We start from the raw sequence: 18,102 nt of genomic DNA, 5'->3' as shown, positions 1-18,102 counted from the left end.
CCCCTACCCCAGTGAGTTTTTTCCTCGCCGGAGCGCAGGATAGTTGGCGCGAAGGATGGGCGATCGCCCGCCAAATCTTCTCCTACGAAACCAGATCGCCTTATCCTGCAGTCGATTGAACTTCTCGATGCATCTACTTCTTTTCCCAGAGCTCTTGTAAAAATCCCTAGCTAACAAGCAGCAGATGTCTCGCCGGTCGAAGCGGCAGATGGCGTCGTCGCTTCAAGCAGTAAGAAGCTCCGCCGGTCCGCCCCCGGGGTTCTCCAGCTGGTTCCCAGCGCCACCGGGTTCCACACAAGCCATGCCAAGATCTGCCACTCCGCTACCGCATCCAGCAGTGCCAAGGTCATCTGCTCCTTGTGCTTGGTGGCGCGCGACGAGTGGTGGTGCAGGTGCGTTCTCTCTGGACCTGAACGGTGGCCTGGACACTGATCCGCAAGAATGGTAATTTATTCTTACATGAGCTTAGTAGTCTTCCCATTCTTGCACTAGCGCACATGAACTAGAAGTAGCACACCTGCATGCATGTTTGACTACTTATTTTTCATCACAAGGTTGCAGATGTGACATCCACTAGTAGAGAATTGATCTTCCATCCAACCTCTTTAGTTCCGATTAACATTGTACCTGTGACTAAAGTGGCTTTAGTCTTGATAAAAAATGTGCCACCAAAGGCCATCGCGGGAGAAGTTTTAGTCCCGGTTGTAAATACCAAACGGGACTAAAGTCCCCCTTAGTCCCGGTTGTAACGACTAGAAATATCGTACCAACGGCCGGACCCTTTTTTCTCAGTTGGAATTTCCAACAGGGACAAAACCACCAACTGAGACAAAAGGGGTGGTATTTTGTTCCGGTTGGAATTTCCAACCGAGATATTCCAACTGGGATAAAATCTCCTCCCCTATTAAATTACCAGACCGAGAGCTCCTTTTCCTCACCAGCCCAAGCCACTCCGCTCCACCAAAGACACTTTGTCCTCCTCTTTGTGGCGAGCAAGCAACCTTACAGGAGGTGCTGCCTGAATTTTTTTTCTCATTTTCATGGGGATTTTACTTATCCAAAGTGTTGTGAAGGTTAGCTACTTCATTCTCCCTTCATTTATTGTTATTATGCTTTGTTTTATGATTTAGAGAGGGAGAAAAACAAGTTCTTCTAGAATGAGGGAGAATGGAGATGATTTTTATTTATACATATTTTTTAGCTAGAATTTGATGGATAGATTGCTTGTTATATATGATTTGTATCAGTTAAAAGAACTTGATCAATATTAGGTATGAGAAAAAATAGAGTAAATGTGTTTTTAATATTTAGACATTCAATAAAATTTAAGGTAAATAAATTGTAGGGGTAAGAAAATAGAATTTGGTCATTGCTACATTTTTCATGTCACTCTAATTTAATAATAATTATATTTCTTTGACCAATAATTTATTTATCTCATGTTTAATGCAAGAACTAAATATTATAAACAATAATCCTATATGAAACCCTATGTTCATTTTTCACGTAATACGATGCATATGGATCGGCAACGGATGTACCACCTCCGTTCCTCCAATCCTAGTTAACAGTGTCTGCACATGGTATAAATGTGCTTACGCTATTCTCTGCACATAACTCAATCTTCTCTGAAGTCTATGGAGAGTCACCTCCGTTCCTCCAGTACCAGAAAATAATGTTAGAACAAAAGAGCTTTGAATCTACAAATTCAGGCTGAATATCATAAAAGAATCTTGAAATACTATTCCAAACATCTTTTGGAGATTAATTCTCATAATAGAAGTATACTGGTACAATATCCTCTTCAGGCAAATATCTGTTCACTGACCTTGATCTAGCGGCTTTTGGTTGGTTTTGGCTTGCCACCATGGGCCATGCTCGGTGAATAGATCTTTCGCCTGGATGAGCTATTGTGTGTATGCCACCACACTTCTATTATGAGAATGTGGCACTTGCTCCAAAAGACGTTTGGATAATTATTTCAAGATTTCTTTATGATATTCAACCCGAGTATGTGGATTCAAAGATCTTCTATTGTACCATTATTTTCTGGTACTGGATATGTGGAGGTGACTCTCGATAGACTTCAGAGAAGATTGAGTTAAGTGCAGAGATGGCTTGGAGGGCGAACATTCTGCTATGTTGTACCATTAGTCTAGGATAACTGACTACGTGAAGTGTGCTATGGAGCGTCTGTAATCTTTAGTGTATATGTATCTTTATTGTCTTATTATGAGTGTCATTTTTATATGTATCTTTAGTGATTGTTATGAATGTTGAATATTGTAATTTTCACGTGAATTATTTTTATCTTTATAAAAGTTGATTAGTGTAAATTATGAATATTGATCAAGTTTTTTATCTAATTTGAAGACCTATGTCCATTTCTCACGTAATAATTTATTTATCTAATATTTTTTGCAAGGCCTAAATATTATAATCATATTAACTCTATTTTTTCCCCTACCTAATATTGATCAAGACCTAATATTGATCAAGTTCTTTATCTAATACAAAGACCTATGTCTATTTCCCACGTAATACGATGCAGATGGACTGACAATGGATGTATAACGTGGATAGACGAACCAAGAAGTTTGTTGATGACTTGCATTATTTTCTCGAAGTGGCCAAAGCGAACAAACCAGAGAACAGGTTCATATGTTGTACATGCTTTCAATGTAGTAATAAGAAGGACTACTCTTCCTGGGGAAATGCTCTTAGCCAATATTTCAAATAAAGTTTCATGCCTAACTATTTGGTTTGGACCAAGCATGACGAAAGAGGGGTTATAATGGAAGATGGCGAAAAAGAGACGGATGATAACAACATTTCGGACTGGGCTGGACGCCAAGCTTTTGCAGATACTATAATGGGCGAGGCTGGTGAAGATGAGTTTGTAGAAGATGATCCTATTGATGATCTTGGTCAGGTGATATGGGATGCACATAGAGATTGCGGAATTGAGAAAGAATCAGAAAAGTTGGAGTCGCATGATAGATGATCATAAAAAATAATGTACCCAGATTGCAAGCAAGGGCATAAAAAACTGGATACCACACTAGAATTTCTGCAATGGAAGGTTAAAAATGGTGTGTCCGATATGACATTTCAGGGGATATTGAAAATTTTAAGGAACATTCTTCCCGAGAATAATGAATTGTCATCCACAACATATGAAGCTAAACAGATTGTTTGCCCTGTGGGATTGGAGGTTCAAAAGATACACGCAGGCCCTAATGACTATATCCTCTATTGTGGTGATGAATATGAGAAATTGGATGCTTGTCTTGTGTGCGAAGCGCTACGGTATAAGATCACGCAAGAGAATCCAGGTGATGTCGAGGGGCAGTCTCCCACGAAGAGAGTTCCCGTGAAGGTGATGTGGTATTTCCCTATAATACCATGTTTGAAGTGTTTGTTCAGAAACAAGGCGAATGCTAATTTGATGCGATGGCACAAAGAAGAACATAGGCAAGATGAGATGCTGAGACACCCCGTGGATGGGGTCTAGACTTTGAAAGTGATGCAAGGAACATAAGGTTTAGTTTAAGAACTGATGGATTCAATCGGATTCAATCCATTCGGTGAGTTGAGTAGTGGTCATAGTACTTGGCCTATGACCCTATGTATGTTCAACCTTCCTCCTTAGTTGTGCATGAAGCAGAAGTTCATTATGATGCCGGTGCTTATCCAAGGCCCAAAACAACTCAGCAACGACATCGACGTGTACCTAAGACCACTGGTTGATAAACTTCTACTGCTCTGGAAGGAAGAAGCTGTACATGTGTGGGATGAGGATAAACAAGAAAGCTTTGACCTATGAGCATTGTTGTTCATAAAGCATCAATGATTAGCCTGCACTGAGTAACCTTTCAGGATAGACAAACAAGGGATATCAGGCCTGCACCCACTGTTTAGACGACACAGACATCATGTATTTGAAACACTGTAGGAATGTCATGTATATGGGTCATCGTAGATTTCTTCCTACTAACTTCCCGTTAAGAAAGAAAGGGATGCATTTCAAAGGAGCGACAAAACATCGTAAAAAATCTGCACACCATAGTGGAAAGCGTGTATTTGAGATGATAAAGGATGTAAGGGTAGTCTTTGGAAAGGTTCTTGGTAGCGAACCTGTTCCGAATGACGATAACGGACGTGCACCCATGGGGAAGAAGAAGTTAATATTTTGGGAGCTACCTTATTGGGAAATCCTAGAGGTTCGCAACGCAGTAGACGTGATGCACCTGACAAAGAATGTTTGCGTGAACGTGCTAGGCTTCATGGGTTGTTATGGGAACTCAAAAGATACATTGGAAGCACAATAGGACCTGAAACGTACGAAGCAATGAGATGACCTACATCCGGAAAAGAAAGATAACGAACAACACTACTTACATCCTGCCAGTTACACTCTCAGTAAGGAAGAGAATGATAGAATGTTTGAATGCATGAATAATATCAAGGTTCCGTCTGGGTACTCCTCGAATATAAAAGGAATAATAAATATGAAAGAAAAGAAGTTCACAAATCTCAAGGCCCATGACTGCCACATGTTGATGACCCAGTTGCTTTCGGTTACATTGAGGGGTATTCTACTAGGGTATTACGCAATCTAGTGGCCCGAACCTATCTAAATCGTGTGTTCGAGTTCACCTTCGAGTTCCTGATCTCGGTGAGCCCCACATACTAAACACTACCTCGAGCACCCCCTCGGTAGGTTATCGGGTGTAAACACCGATAAATGCGAAAGCATCTCTGTATAACAAAGTCGTGAAGCATATGGTGCAAATTCACAGAATTGGTATTGCCGATTATAGCAGCAGAGAAAGAGACTCCATCTATGTAAAATGGGAATCAATGCATGAGAAGATGTGTCAACTATTCTATATTAATTCTGATATTCTATTTGGTTGGGAAGCTGGACTAGTTGAAGCAGAAAGACTATATCAGGTATATGGTTACAGTTTGATCGAATATGATCTTAGTGGTATTGAAAATGCAACCATGAAGGTGCGGACTCGGTTTATAAATGTACTCAGAGATAGAGTGGTGGAGCATAACGACCACCAAATGGAGGTTCTTGACCTGCCACAACAGTATCTTCATGACATTTTTATAAATATCGAAGCATTGCTCTCCCAACGCTTCTTTTTTCTTTAGCTTCTCACGAGGGTTAACTGGAATTTTTCCCTTGCCTCGAGAGGAACGAGGATTACTCCCACCATCTCCACTATGATATATTAGTAAATTATGAAGGACCAAATTCTATTTCTTTGATCTATAATTTATTTATCTCATGTTTGCAAGGACCAAATATTATAGACACATTTACTCTATTTTCCCCTACCTAATATTGATCAAGTTGTTTAACTAATACGAAGCATAACATGTAAAGTATCCAAAAAATTGTAGCTCAATTGAATCTATAAATAAAAAATCTCTCCATTCTCTCTCGTTCTAAATATTTCAAATTTCTCCATCTCTCAAGCATACTAACAATATATAACATTTTGGATGAGTGAAATCCCAAAGAAATCGCGAAAAAATCGAGCAGCACCTCTCCTAAGCTTGCCTAGTCGCCATGGACAAGAAAGAACCCGAGCTCTCGGTCAATGAGTGGTTGGGGCTCGGGGAGGAAGACACTGTGTTTTATATGGTTAGCATTTAATCCCAGTTGGTAACACCAACCGGATTATAGTTGGTGTTACCAACCAGGACTAAATAGCCACCAGATTCCCTCGGTGGATGATGACCGTTACAACCGGGACTAAAGAGGCTCTTTAGTCCCAATTGTTAGGACTAATGCTCTTTAGTTCCGGATCCAAAATCATCCGAGATTTTTATCGAGGATCAAAGTTCAGTTCTCTAAGTAGTGGGAAGGTGTGTAGCAGAACAGCTAGTTCCGACTATCAGCCATTCGAGAATCACAGATCGCCTTCTAGTACTTACATGTTTTAGCTTCCAACTGATCGTGAAATACGGTAATCTGATGCAACTGATCTTGAATTAAACTTGATCTACTGGAAACACACATATTTGTATTACCAGCTCGTACTAATTAAGGCCCTGTTTGGCATGACTCCAACTCTGGGTGGAGCTGCTCCACTCCAGAACTCCAGGTGGAGCCAGCTCTGGGTGGAGTTGGAGCTGTCTGGTGAGGGTGTTTGGCTGGGAGGGTGTCCCTAGCTCCAGAAAAGAGGAGTTTGAGGGTAGATTGACTTTCTTGCCCCTGGTTCGACTTGAACTACTTATCACAAATATAAAATGAAACTACATGCATTGAAGTCCAAAATAATAATAAAAATTACATGTTCCAAAAATTTAAAATTTCGAAATAAATTCATAGTTCCAAAATAAGGTCGTTACAATAATCATTGCACTAATTCCATGCTAGGGCAATTGATGTAGCCATACTATCACGAAAGGTGTCCATAGTCACAAAGCTTGATTCCGAAGTTGATCCATCGGAGGCATGTTGAGACACAGCATACTTGTTGTATCTTTCCGGAATAGTAGGCATGTAGGTAGGATCTCTATCAAAATTAGCAAAGTCCACATCAATGCTAGCATGTTCGCGTATGAAATTGTGTAGAACCATAGTAGCAGCAACAATCTTCTTTTGTGTGACCATTGAATAACCGGGCATCTTGTAAAGGATTTGCCATTTCATTTTTAACACTCCAAACGACCGCTCAATAACATTACGAACAGATGAGTGTATACGGTTGAACTTCTCTTTTGGAGTATTTGGTTCCATACCTCGATGCCACTCGGGTAAGTGGTACCTTTCACCCTTGTATGGAGCCAAATACCCCGGACGATTAGGATAGCCCGCATCTACAACATAGTACTTGCCTACACATATGTAAAATAAAATAAGTTTGTGCATACAAATATGAAAAGGAACATAAGGAAAAATATTTACCTTGAGGAGGATGTGGGAAGACATTTACATCTGCTTCCAATGCATGGTACAATACACTAGTGTCATGCAAAGAACCCGGTTGACCCGCAGCCACATAGGTGAAGCGCATATCAAAATCACAAACGGCAAGCACATTTTGAGTTGCAATTCCAGTCTTACCAATATATCTCACTTGTTCTTCCAGTGATAAATACACACGAATATGGGTTCCATCAAGTGCACCAATGCAATCCTTAAAGTGTGGGTATGCTCTCTTGTCATTCCTAATCCTCTTGTGCACATTGCGAAAATTAGGATCTGTTGGTCTCAAGAAATCTTGTGCCATGGCAACCACACAATTTAGAACTTCATGAAATTTTCTACTAATGGTTTCACCTGAGTGTTTGAACTTATTCTGTCCTCTTCTATTTGACTCACACCCACCACATGTGAATAGGAAAATGGCCAACATTTCAAGAGTATTCATGTGCTTCGATGGTTTTAATTCGTACCTCTCAACCAACACATCATGAAGATCCTGAAAAATAACCTCATTCATCTGAAGCATTCAATGGCACTCCCTTGGAGTGTTTACCGTCTCCATCAGCCATCCCATTCCACTCTGTTGTGAAAACATAAATCTCGGCGGTGCCTTATCCATATATGAGTCATGATAACTTTGTGCTAGCTTACCACAGCTCTCAACCATTTTAAAAAAATATTCACCATCAGAATCACTAGATTCATCAGACTCACTTGAAGACATCTGTGAACATTGACATAAATGAAATGTAAGATACAACTGTCATACATAAATAAAATGCAATAAAATAAAATGTACCACACATGCGACAAAAATAAAATAGTAGCATACACAAATGACATCACTCTCACTAAGCCAATTTCTATTTTTCATATTTATCATTGTACTTCCTCCTAAGCCAATTGAACCTAATCTCATTAGTAGGCAAGGTCATGAACATCTCCCTTTGCTCCTTCTTCACAAACAGTTCAGACGCCATGTAATGTTCATTGCTATCATAGCCGGCCCCACAAGCAATCACAACCTCCATCACTTCCTCAATAGAATATTTTCCATGTCTCATCGAAATATATTCATTGGCTGAACTTGCCATACTTGTTACTGCTTCTTGAATTAGGAATGCATTTCCAGACTTCGCTTTTTTACCACTCCTGTCAACAGGCCTTGCCAGTCTCTTGCCACTCGCAGGTGAAGGAGAAATACCAATATCCTCCTCTTGTGTTTCAGGAATGAAATCATCACCTTCTGGCTCAAAATTGGTTGCCTCATCTTGTGTCACATCAACATTTTCGGTTGCTTCAACATTCACAACATGAGGAGACCAATGATCAATACCAATAGTAGTAATGTCAGCAAAACACTTGGCTAATTCATCTTCATTCTCAAGGCCCTTCTTTTTGAACTTGCCACAACCTGGAATCTCCTGAAATAAGCACATAATAATAATATTATTATAAGTATTATCAACAGGTTTGACATATGCAAAAAAAATATAGCAAAATTTTTTAACCAACTTACAGCTCTAGCTTTTTTCCACCATTCATCATCCATAGCAATAGTCTTCCTTATAGGATCCCAACCAGTCCCTGTTTGCCTTAGCATTAGTTTCTTCCATGCTTTGAAATCTTCCTTCAACTTGTCCCGTTTGTTCTTGATCTGACCCTTGGTAGCCACAATTCCAGTCCTTTCCTTGAACCCATTCTCAACCTCAGCATAACCAAGTGCATTCAAGTGTGTGTTTGGCCGATTTCCTTTTTCAACTTGTTCGGCCAACAACACACACAACACTCGAGTGTTCTCCGAATTCCAATCAATTTCTGGCATCTATCGAACTCACAAATTTTATATTAGAAGGCCTCGAGTATATCAATTTTATACACACACAGCACTAGAGTATATCAATTTCATACACACACAACAACCTCAAAGGCACAATCAAAGGTGTACTCCTGATGCATTTCAGTTAATGAAAAAAAAGTTTTTGCCATACCTTGTGGCCGGCGGAACTCCTCGAGATGCCAGGGACGGCGGGGGATCTCCTCCTGATGTGTTTTTGATATGCGCTCTCTGTAATAATTGACAATGATTAGAAACATATCATAAATTTTGTTGCGAATTTCCTCCAAGTTCTTATTAGTCAGAACAGTGATGCAAAATTCAGGTTTCTATGTTAATTGCTATTAACATCTAGTAAAATATTTGTTGTGACAACAATAGAAAGAGCAGAAGTCATAACAAAGAGATGATAAGAGGGTGTTGTTAAGCCGCACAAGCATTGTTATGAGGCTGTAACTGTTGGAGTTGTTCCAAATTTGCTCCAGGAAATAGGCCGGGCTTCTGACGGAGCGGAGGCCCGTCGCCGGAGGCTTGGGCCGGTACGGTATATACAGATCACAGATGACCCAACAGATTAACGGAGAATGACAAAAACCGGGCTAGGCATGCAAATATCTTTGAAGAATAATAACAAGGCAGAAAATAACAATTTATGAATACATCTAGCTTTTCATTCCCATTTGGGAAGATATACAATACATCTAGCTTTTCATTCCCACTCAGGCACGAGTACTACGCCCCTGCCTGCTTTGACCTCTTCCTGGACAGGTTCAGTAACAAGAACTCGCAAAGATTCAACCCAGTTCATGTTTCCAAAACGAAATGCATGCAAATCATGGTGTGCTATGAGCAGGACATGAATTTCACGAACAGAATTGGCCTCACGAGTACAATCACACCATGGCCTCTGATTTTACTTCAAAAAAGTACCATCAGGAAGCATACCTTCTGAACGGGCGGCGGGGGACCTCCTCCGGCGGCGGGGCGCTGTGGCCGGCGGCGGCCTTCGGCGGCGGGGCGAGATGGCCGGCCTCGGGGCGCAGCGACTGGCGGCAGCCTTCGGCGGCGGGGCCTTCGGCCGGCGGCGGGCCTTCGGCGGAGTGGGGCGCGACGGTCCGCGACGGGCTTCCGCGGCAGGATGCGACGGCCGGCGGTGGGGAGCTGCAGCCTGCGGCGGGGAGCTGCGACCGGCGACGGGCCTAGGGGCTGGCGGTGGGGCGCTCCGGTGACAGACCTAGGGGCGCAGCGGCCGGCGGGACTAGGCGGGCGGGCAGATCTCCTCGGGCCAGGGCGCTTGGCGGCGGGGCTCCGCCAGCCTGCGGCGGCGGTGGGGCGCTGCAGCCGGCCACCGGCAGGGGCTACGGCGGTGCCGAGCCTAGCCGCCGGCGCAACCCTAGCCGCCGGCAGGGGCTACGGCGGGCGGGTGAAGATGGAAGAACAGAGCTGCACGGGAGAATGGAAGAGAGGCGAGAGGGCAAACAGATGAAACGTTATTTTTGTGTAATCAGTGGCAGTGGTGGGTAATTACCCACCAACTCCACGAGGAGATTCAAAAGAGGACATTTTGGAGCAGCAAAAGGGGTGCTCCAAAACTCCAGCCCCATTTGCACTACAGCTCCATGGAGTTGGCAGCTCCATGGAGTTGGCAGCTCCATGGAGTTTTGGAGTTGACGTGTTTGGCTGATTTTTTTGCTGGAGTCGCTGGAGTTATGGAGTGGAGCCGTGCCAAACAGGCCCTAAATGTTGGTCAAATCAGAGGGGTTGCTGTGCACAGGTACACATCATAATCTTATTTAACTTTACTCACACCGGATGGAGTAATTAACTGCGGTTGCAGCGTTAATATATGTTGCTTTCATGAGATCTTTGAGGCGTAACAGGTCCCTTAATACAAAAATTTCAATTGCTTAAACCATCATATTCCTTAAAATGATGTGTTTCATTTGAATCGTCGAAATACAGCCATCAAGTATTCGTAATAACAATGCATCTGATGAAATTTGGTGACAACTATTCGTAGACAGCTCAACATAGAAGTAAAATGCGTTCCTTTCAAGTTAAACGAAATGTACAACCGAAAAAGACAGTGATTCAATCGTTGCATGGGAAAAACTTCGGAAAGCAGGGTTGGTAGAGCAGATACATGTCAAACTGTTCAAAAAGAAAGTCTAGACATCACAACCACCAGCAGAAGTTCTGCGGGCCACCAAAAAAATAGTGCGTGATACTTGAAAACAGGACGATCATTTGCACAGAAGGCCGAACTTGTGGTGAATTGACAAGAAAACAATGAGAGGAATTTCGGAATCCATCCTTCTCCATGTTTGTGTGTCTCAGAACAAAAAAAAAAGCGTTACCTTGAAGATTAAAATTTATCAACTTTTTTCCGAATCAAAAGGTTATCCAACTAAAAACAGGACTTCCAGCAGAAAATGAAAGGAACAGGGACAAGAACACCTTGAAATCATCAGATCAGCATGCAGGCATCTCCCCATTTTTGCAATTGAATCAGAGATGAATCACCACTGAAGAAGATCAACTTCTCCACTTTATTATTCACAAATCAGAAAATCAGGTTTTGAATGCATAGTTCATGATCACGATCAGATTAACAGTCACCATATATACACATGCATGGACACAGCGAACAGAGCAGGCAGTATACACACAACACCTGCAGATGGGAGAGACAGGACAGCTTACAGCCAGAGGAATGGATGGCCTCGTCTGGCATGTCTTATTTGCAATTTGGCATGCAAAGTGAACGAGATCGGATCAGATCTCGTCCACCACGATCCAATCCTCCTCTCCGTCGGAGAACTCCACTGCGATCGTGATGCCAACCATGCAGAACCCCATGTCTTCTTCATCCCCATCTTCCTTGACATCATCGCTATCCTGCTCCTGCTCTTCAATTGCGTCGGTATCTCCTACTGCAATGTCAGTGGCACGCGCCAGATCCGCTTCTTGCCTGCCTAGCATGGTGACGTCGGCGCGACGGCCGACGATGATATCGTACAGGTCAGGGAGCCCACCGTTGACCAGCGGGGCAGTTTCAAGAGAGCCACCGTCTTCGTCGTCCTCGTGCCAGCTGCTGCCGCTGCCGGCCAGGTAGGCCAGCAAGGATGATGCCGAGGTACCCTTGTAGTCTGGGATCCCCGAGCTCCCCGCGCTACCACCGTCGACGACGCGCCAGGACACGAGGCGGTGGTTGAGCGCGACGTCGCAGGCGTGCAACTTGTGCGCGCCCTTGGTTTTGTCTCGGGCCTTGGAAACCGGGTGGTAGTGGCAGCTCGCGCTGCGCGGCCGCCGGCACTTGCCCGTGGTCTTGGACGCGTTCGTCGGCTTGACCGGCGCCTTCCCATGCGCCATCGCCCCAACCGCCGTCTCCTCGCAGTTGGCTGCGGCGGCGACCCTGAGTAGCTTGCTGCGGTTGATCCTGACGGTGCCCTGCTGCCATCCTTCCCTCTTCATCGTCCCCCCGGGCGGCGGATTGGAGCTAGCTGATTTCTTGCTGGCTTAGATTTGTTTGAAAGGCCTGATGAGAAGGATGCGGTGGTTGGTGTTTGGACGCAACTATACAAGCGAAGGGTAGAGGACCACCATGTCCATGTGTGGTTGGGCAAATGTGTGGGAGTCACCAATGTGCCCAAGGCCGGTGGTTGGGGTCAAGGGGTAGAAGTGGTGGGCAAGCAAGATTCACTTGTTGCTACAAGCCATCCCGTATGGATCAGGCTCGCGGGATTATGAAGTCAAAGCCAATGGGGTCAAGGAAACTAATTCTAGCTGATACATACGCGGATGCTTGCGGAAATGGAAGGTTCACACACGCACGTTGACGCCGCACCGGCCTTAGCTTAAGATCGATGCCAATGTGCCTCTGTGCCTATAGTTGGAGTAATCTAAGAAGAGAATTACGACTAATCTACCCTTTGGCCTCTATTTTATTTATTTTATTTAGTTACATGGGTGCCACAATGTATTTTTTTGATAAATAGTACTCCAACTATCCTAAATTTTAATTTGTTTTGACTTCTTTAGATGTATATTTTTTTATTGTACATCTAAATATAAATCATATCTAGATACGTATCAAATACTATATATCTAGAAAAGTTAACGAGGGATTTAGATGGTTAGAACCTCTTAGGCGAGAGAGCTTCACGACCAGTTCCATCTGACGTGGGGGTCCAACCAAAGCTGCTTTCGTGAATCGTTTTTTACCTTTACAGCATTAGAGGATCCTAGGATTGCATTGCTTCCATCTTGATAATTGCAAGGTTGAAACCATCATGTTCTCATGAGGATATCTCGTTATCCGCATTTTTCTTTTTCTTCATTTTCTAAGTCTATATATAATATGTCGCTAACATGGAGGCTAGTTTTACTTGTGAGTTTTCAAGAGAGAGATATGTAAAGAATATTCTCTTTAAATGCAAAACCTTCAATCTTTTTTTTCCATCTATAAAAAGTGACAGCAGTGCAGCACCGTACCCATTAAATTAAAGTTTGCTCGAAGATGCCATGGAATCTGTATGCTGGTAGGTGAGCTGCTGAGGCGTGAAAGGCATATTCCTTTGTGTCATACTTTTTGCTTCACGCAAAAGAAAAAGAAAAGATGCTTCGGTTTCATTTCTTACCTGTTGCCATCCACGGATTTCTTTTTTATAAATAAGGGATATACCACTGGTACAGAATTGACCTTCCATGTGCTCCCTTTTGTCCTGGTTTAAAGTTAGCCCGGGCTAAAAGGAGATGCGCCACGGTAGGCTGGAATGGAGCGGAGCTTTACTCCCGGTTGGCATTTGCAACCGAGACTAAAAGCCTCGCTTTAGTTTCGGTTGTAATGGCCAGAATCCAAGCGTAAGTGGCGTGCCCCTTTTATCGGTTGGAGCCTCCAATCGGGATAAAAGGGTGGCCCTTTTGTCCCGGTTGGTAGTGTTACCAACCGGGACAAAATGTTTAGCCCCGATTGGTAATTTCAACCGGGATAAAAGGGTCCCTTTTATCCCGGTTGGAATTACCAACCGGGAGTAAATTTCAACCGGGATAAAAGGTGTTTCTTTTTGTCCCGGTTGGAGTTTTTAACCAGGATAAAAACTTATCCCCCATTAAATTCCAAGACAAAGGTCTTTCTTCCTCCTCCAGCCCAAGCCAGTCCACTCCACAAAGATAGAGAGCTTCACCTACTCTCCGGTGGCGCCGAAGATAGCCTAGGGGAGGTGCTGTCCGAATTTTTTTTCCCCTCATTTTCGTGGGAATTTCACTCATCCAAAGTGTTGTGAAGGTTAGTTACTTCATCCTCTTTTTATGCTTTCATTTATACTTTAGAGAGGGAGAAAAATGAGTTTGTTTGTTAGAAAGAGGGAGAATGAAGAGGTTCTTAAGATAGAATGTGATGGATAGTTTGCTTGTTATATACGATTCGTATTAGTTAAAACAACTTGATGTGTAAAATGGAGATGGATAGTTTATTTGCTAGAATGTGAAGTAGAAAATGGAGAGGATTTTGAGCGAGAATGTGAGGGAGATTGGAGTGTAAATGTGAGGTAGAATTGAGAGGATTTCAATATTAATTATGATGATAAAATTAGTATGTCATATGTGTCATATATAGTATGTATCCTTGCAGCGGTTTAAGAATGATGCTACCCTTGTCTAGACGGTTTATCTTGTCAAATTCAATAGTTGAACTTGCATACTGTGTTCATCTCGGTAAGCATGTTCTCCGCCGAGCAGCAACGGACGTCAAGGAGGAGCTTCGATTCTACGAGGAAGAGTGGCAACGGACATCGTGGAAGACCGTGTCTCCTTTCTTGTAGAATCAGAGCTCTTCCATTGCAAAGTACGGTGCTGCCCAGTGGAGAACATGCTCGCCGAGATGATCACGGTCTTCAAGTTCAACATGTTCTATAGTGCTAAAGTATGAATATTTGTACATAGAGATGACTTCTGCTGCTGGAGGTAGTGGCGATCGTGGGGGCGATCGTCGTTCCTCTCGCGGCAAGGGGAAAACCATAGTTGGCCCTGATGATGAGCCGAAGAAAATGAGCACATGGGAGAAAGCAATGCTTCATTTTTTGCAAAGACGTCATGAAAATGCTGTTGCGGCAGATCAGGAACCTCCTTTTGATGGTCGTTATGCTCCATCGTCAGTCCCTGGTGTTTCACATCTACTTAGTACTACCATTGTAGGAGGCACAAATAAACCATAGGATGAGGCTGGGTCAGCGGAACCTTCATCTTCGCCGCACAAGGATGTTTAAAGTCCTCCTAGATAATACTCAGTGGATGGCTTGTCGTAGTGTATCAGATTGTTTGGATCTGAAATTTAAATATGTGTATTTCTATCTATATCTAAACTTTCAGCATAATTTGCACTACAAAGTTTGATATGCTTTCAATCATGAATAACATGTAGATAAGTTGTAAAGCATATAAAAAAAGAAAAAAAATTCTTAATTCATTATCATGCATAATCCATTTTCAAGTGGAATCCATTTTCATGTGTAATATGATGCAGATGGACCGACAATGGATGTATAATGCGGACAAACGGAGTAAGGTGTTTATTGATGGCTTGCATTATTTTCTCGAAGTAGCCAAAGCGAACAAGCTAGAGAACGGGTTCGTATGTTGTCCATGCTTCCAATGCAGTAACAAGAATGACTATTCAAAGGATTCCTAGGGACTATTCATAGCCATTTGTTTAGATACGGTTTCATGCCTAACTATTTGGTTTGGACCAAGCACGGCGAAAGAGGGGTTGTAATGGAAGATAGCGAAGAGGAGGAGGATGCTGACAACATTCCAGACTAGGCTGCAGGCCAACCTTTTGCATATACTACAATGAGCGAGGCTGATGAAGATGAGTTTGTAGAAGATGGCCCTACTGATGACCTTGGTCAGGTGCTACGAGATGCACACAGAGATTGTGAAATTGAGAAGGAAGCAGAAAAGTTGCAGCGCATGATAGATAATCACAAAAAATTGTTGTACCTAGATTGCCAGCAGGGCCATAAAAAACTAGGTACCACACTAGAATTTGTACAATGGAAGGCCAAAAATGGTGTTTCCGATAAGGCATTTTAGGGGATGTTGAAAATTGTCAAGAAGATTTTTTCCGAGAATAATCAATTGCCATCCACAACATATGAAGCTAAACAGATTATTTGTCCTCTGGGATTGGAGGTTCAGAAGATACACGCATGCCCTAATGACTGTATCCTTTATTGTGGTGCTGAATATAAGAAAATGGATGCTTGTCCCCTGTGTGAAGTGCTGCGATATAAGATTAGGCGAGATGATCCTAGTGATGTCGAGGGGCAGCCTCCTAAGAAGAGAGTTCCTGCGAAGGTGATGTGGTATTTCTCTATAATACCACGCTTGAAGTGCTTGTTCAGGAACAAGGCGAATGCTAAGTTGATGCAATGGCACAAAGAAGAACGTAAGGAAGATGAGTTGCTGAGACACCCCACAGATGGGACCCAGTGGAGATCAATTGATAGAGCATTCCCGGACATTGAAAGTGATGCAAGGAACATAAGGTTTGGTTTAAGTACTGATGGATCCAATCCATTCGGTGAGTTGAGTAGTGGTCATAGTACTTGGCCTGTGACCTTATGTATGTTCAACCTTCCTCCTTGGCTGTGCATGAAGCGGAAGTTCATTATGATGTCGGTGCTTATCCAGGGCCCAAAACAACCCGGCAACGACATCGACGTGTACCTAAGACCGTTGGTTGATGAACTTTTATAGCTCTAGAAGGAAGAAGGTGTACGTGTGTGGGATGAGGATAAACAAGAGATCTTTAATCTATGAGTATTGTTGTTCGTAACCATCAATAATTGACCTGCACTGAGTAACCTTTCGGGATAAACAAACAAGGGATATCGGGCCTACACCCATTGTTTAGACAACACAGACATCATGTATTTGAAGCACTGTAAGAAGGTCGTCTATATGGGTCATCGTCGATTTCTCCCTGCTCACCACCACCTGAGAAAGAGCGGGATCCATTTCAAAGGGGCGCCAGACGATCATAAAAAACCTGCACACCGTAATGGAAAGCGTGTGAAGCGTCCGCACATAAGTAGAAACTAAATATGATCCAATTATCAGTCCCAGGAGGCTGATAACACATTTATTCAACAGATTAGTTCAGAAACCATACAATTCCCGAAGGAGCGGGTGGGCAAGCCACACCCAAAGTAAAACTAAAATGATAACAATACAAATCCAAGTTGCAGTCCAGTCGGACTCTAGGCTGCAATCAGAACAATGCGTCAGCGGAAGCATCCTACAAAAGGGCTAACACCGCAGGCAGCGTTGGGTGCAGACGCAACCTCCTACTTGAGATCCTCGGCGACGTAGTCCAGATCCTCCTCTGAAGCAACAAAACAAGGGTGAGTACAAAAGTACTCAACAAGTCCAACCCCATCCACGGAGGGGGATACAGCAAGAATATGCACAGGATATAACAAGGATATGGTTAACGTTCATTTGTAGTAAAGCTAGATTTTCAACACATGCAAGGGTTCATTTTCAAAGAGTTTTCGCAAAGTATTTTATTTAGTAACCGAAACATTAAGTGGGGTTGATCCTACATAAAGGATCCAAGTTTTATCGCTACTGGACTCCCCGTCCGCCGTAGCGCACAGCACAACTGCCAGAAAATTCCAAAATCCAACCCATGCCATAAAACCAACCATGTCCAAATGCTAGTATGTGACCAAGCCATAACTCGTCCAATGCCATGGACTCGGCTACCCGGATAGGTTTTAACTCTATAGAGGTTGTACACTTTTTCCACAAATAGGATACCGCAGCATGATCACCTTAGTGCCGGTGTGGATCCTAACAAAGTCATTACCCACCTTAGCCAAACTGACTAGTCAACACGGAAGCACCCAAGGGGTTAACAACCTATCCACGAGGCCAGAACCGGGACCTAAGTCACCAAGAGCTTACTCCTTTTCCATGGGCTCCCGTTGCTCACCAGCACACCTGAAGACTAACAGTTAGCTATTGGGATTTATGCTAAGCCATTGCCCATACAATGGTCGAGTGGTTGCACGATGGTTGAATTAGGCAAGATGACACATCAACTCTGTCCTTAACCATGACAAGATGGATAAATCCCAACCTTGCTCAACCACTAAGGTACGAGCCCAACATTTGGCATTTCACACAAGAAACACCCATCCATCTCATCTATGCATCCCCTCTCTTTACACCCGGAAACCCATTTTCTCAGTTGAAAACATTCACACATTTATTTTCTGAATAAACAAGTGTAGTCATGATTGAATTT

General features: G+C 43.1%; 2 protein-coding genes and 1 pseudogene across 3 annotated transcripts; all 3 read right to left on the bottom strand.

The window, feature by feature from the left end:
• Positions 1-5,634: 5,634 nt before the first annotated feature.
• LOC140222385 (uncharacterized) lies at positions 5,635-7,676 on the bottom strand (annotated as a pseudogene).
• LOC117850536 (L10-interacting MYB domain-containing protein) lies at positions 7,663-11,158 on the bottom strand. Of its 2 annotated transcripts, XM_072292829.1 has the most exons (3): positions 8,944-11,158; positions 8,472-8,777; positions 7,663-8,376 (listed from the first exon to the last, which is right to left on the bottom strand). In XM_072292829.1, the coding sequence occupies exons 2-3, from the start codon at positions 8,775-8,777 to the stop codon at positions 7,816-7,818; spliced, it is 867 nt and encodes a 288-aa protein (XP_072148930.1). In that variant the 5' UTR covers positions 8,944-11,158; the 3' UTR covers positions 7,663-7,815. The 2 variants fall into 2 exon arrangements, with proteins under 2 accessions (XP_072148930.1, XP_072148931.1); XM_072292830.1 differs by lacking the exon at positions 8,944-11,158 and having other exon boundaries at positions 8,472-8,924.
• Positions 11,159-11,300: 142 nt separating this feature from the next.
• On the bottom strand, positions 11,301-12,539 carry LOC117846936 (uncharacterized). The gene has a single exon (XM_034728061.2). It carries the CDS (start codon positions 12,261-12,263, stop codon positions 11,565-11,567), a length of 699 nt encoding a protein of 232 aa, XP_034583952.1. The 5' UTR covers positions 12,264-12,539; the 3' UTR covers positions 11,301-11,564.
• Positions 12,540-18,102: the final 5,563 nt, after the last annotated feature.

The sequence above is a fragment of the Setaria viridis genome, chromosome 3 (assembly GCF_005286985.2).
Source record: "Setaria viridis chromosome 3, Setaria_viridis_v4.0, whole genome shotgun sequence".
Lineage (NCBI taxonomy): Eukaryota > Viridiplantae > Streptophyta > Magnoliopsida > Poales > Poaceae > Setaria > Setaria viridis.
This window is presented reverse-complemented; position numbering and strand designations above follow the sequence as displayed.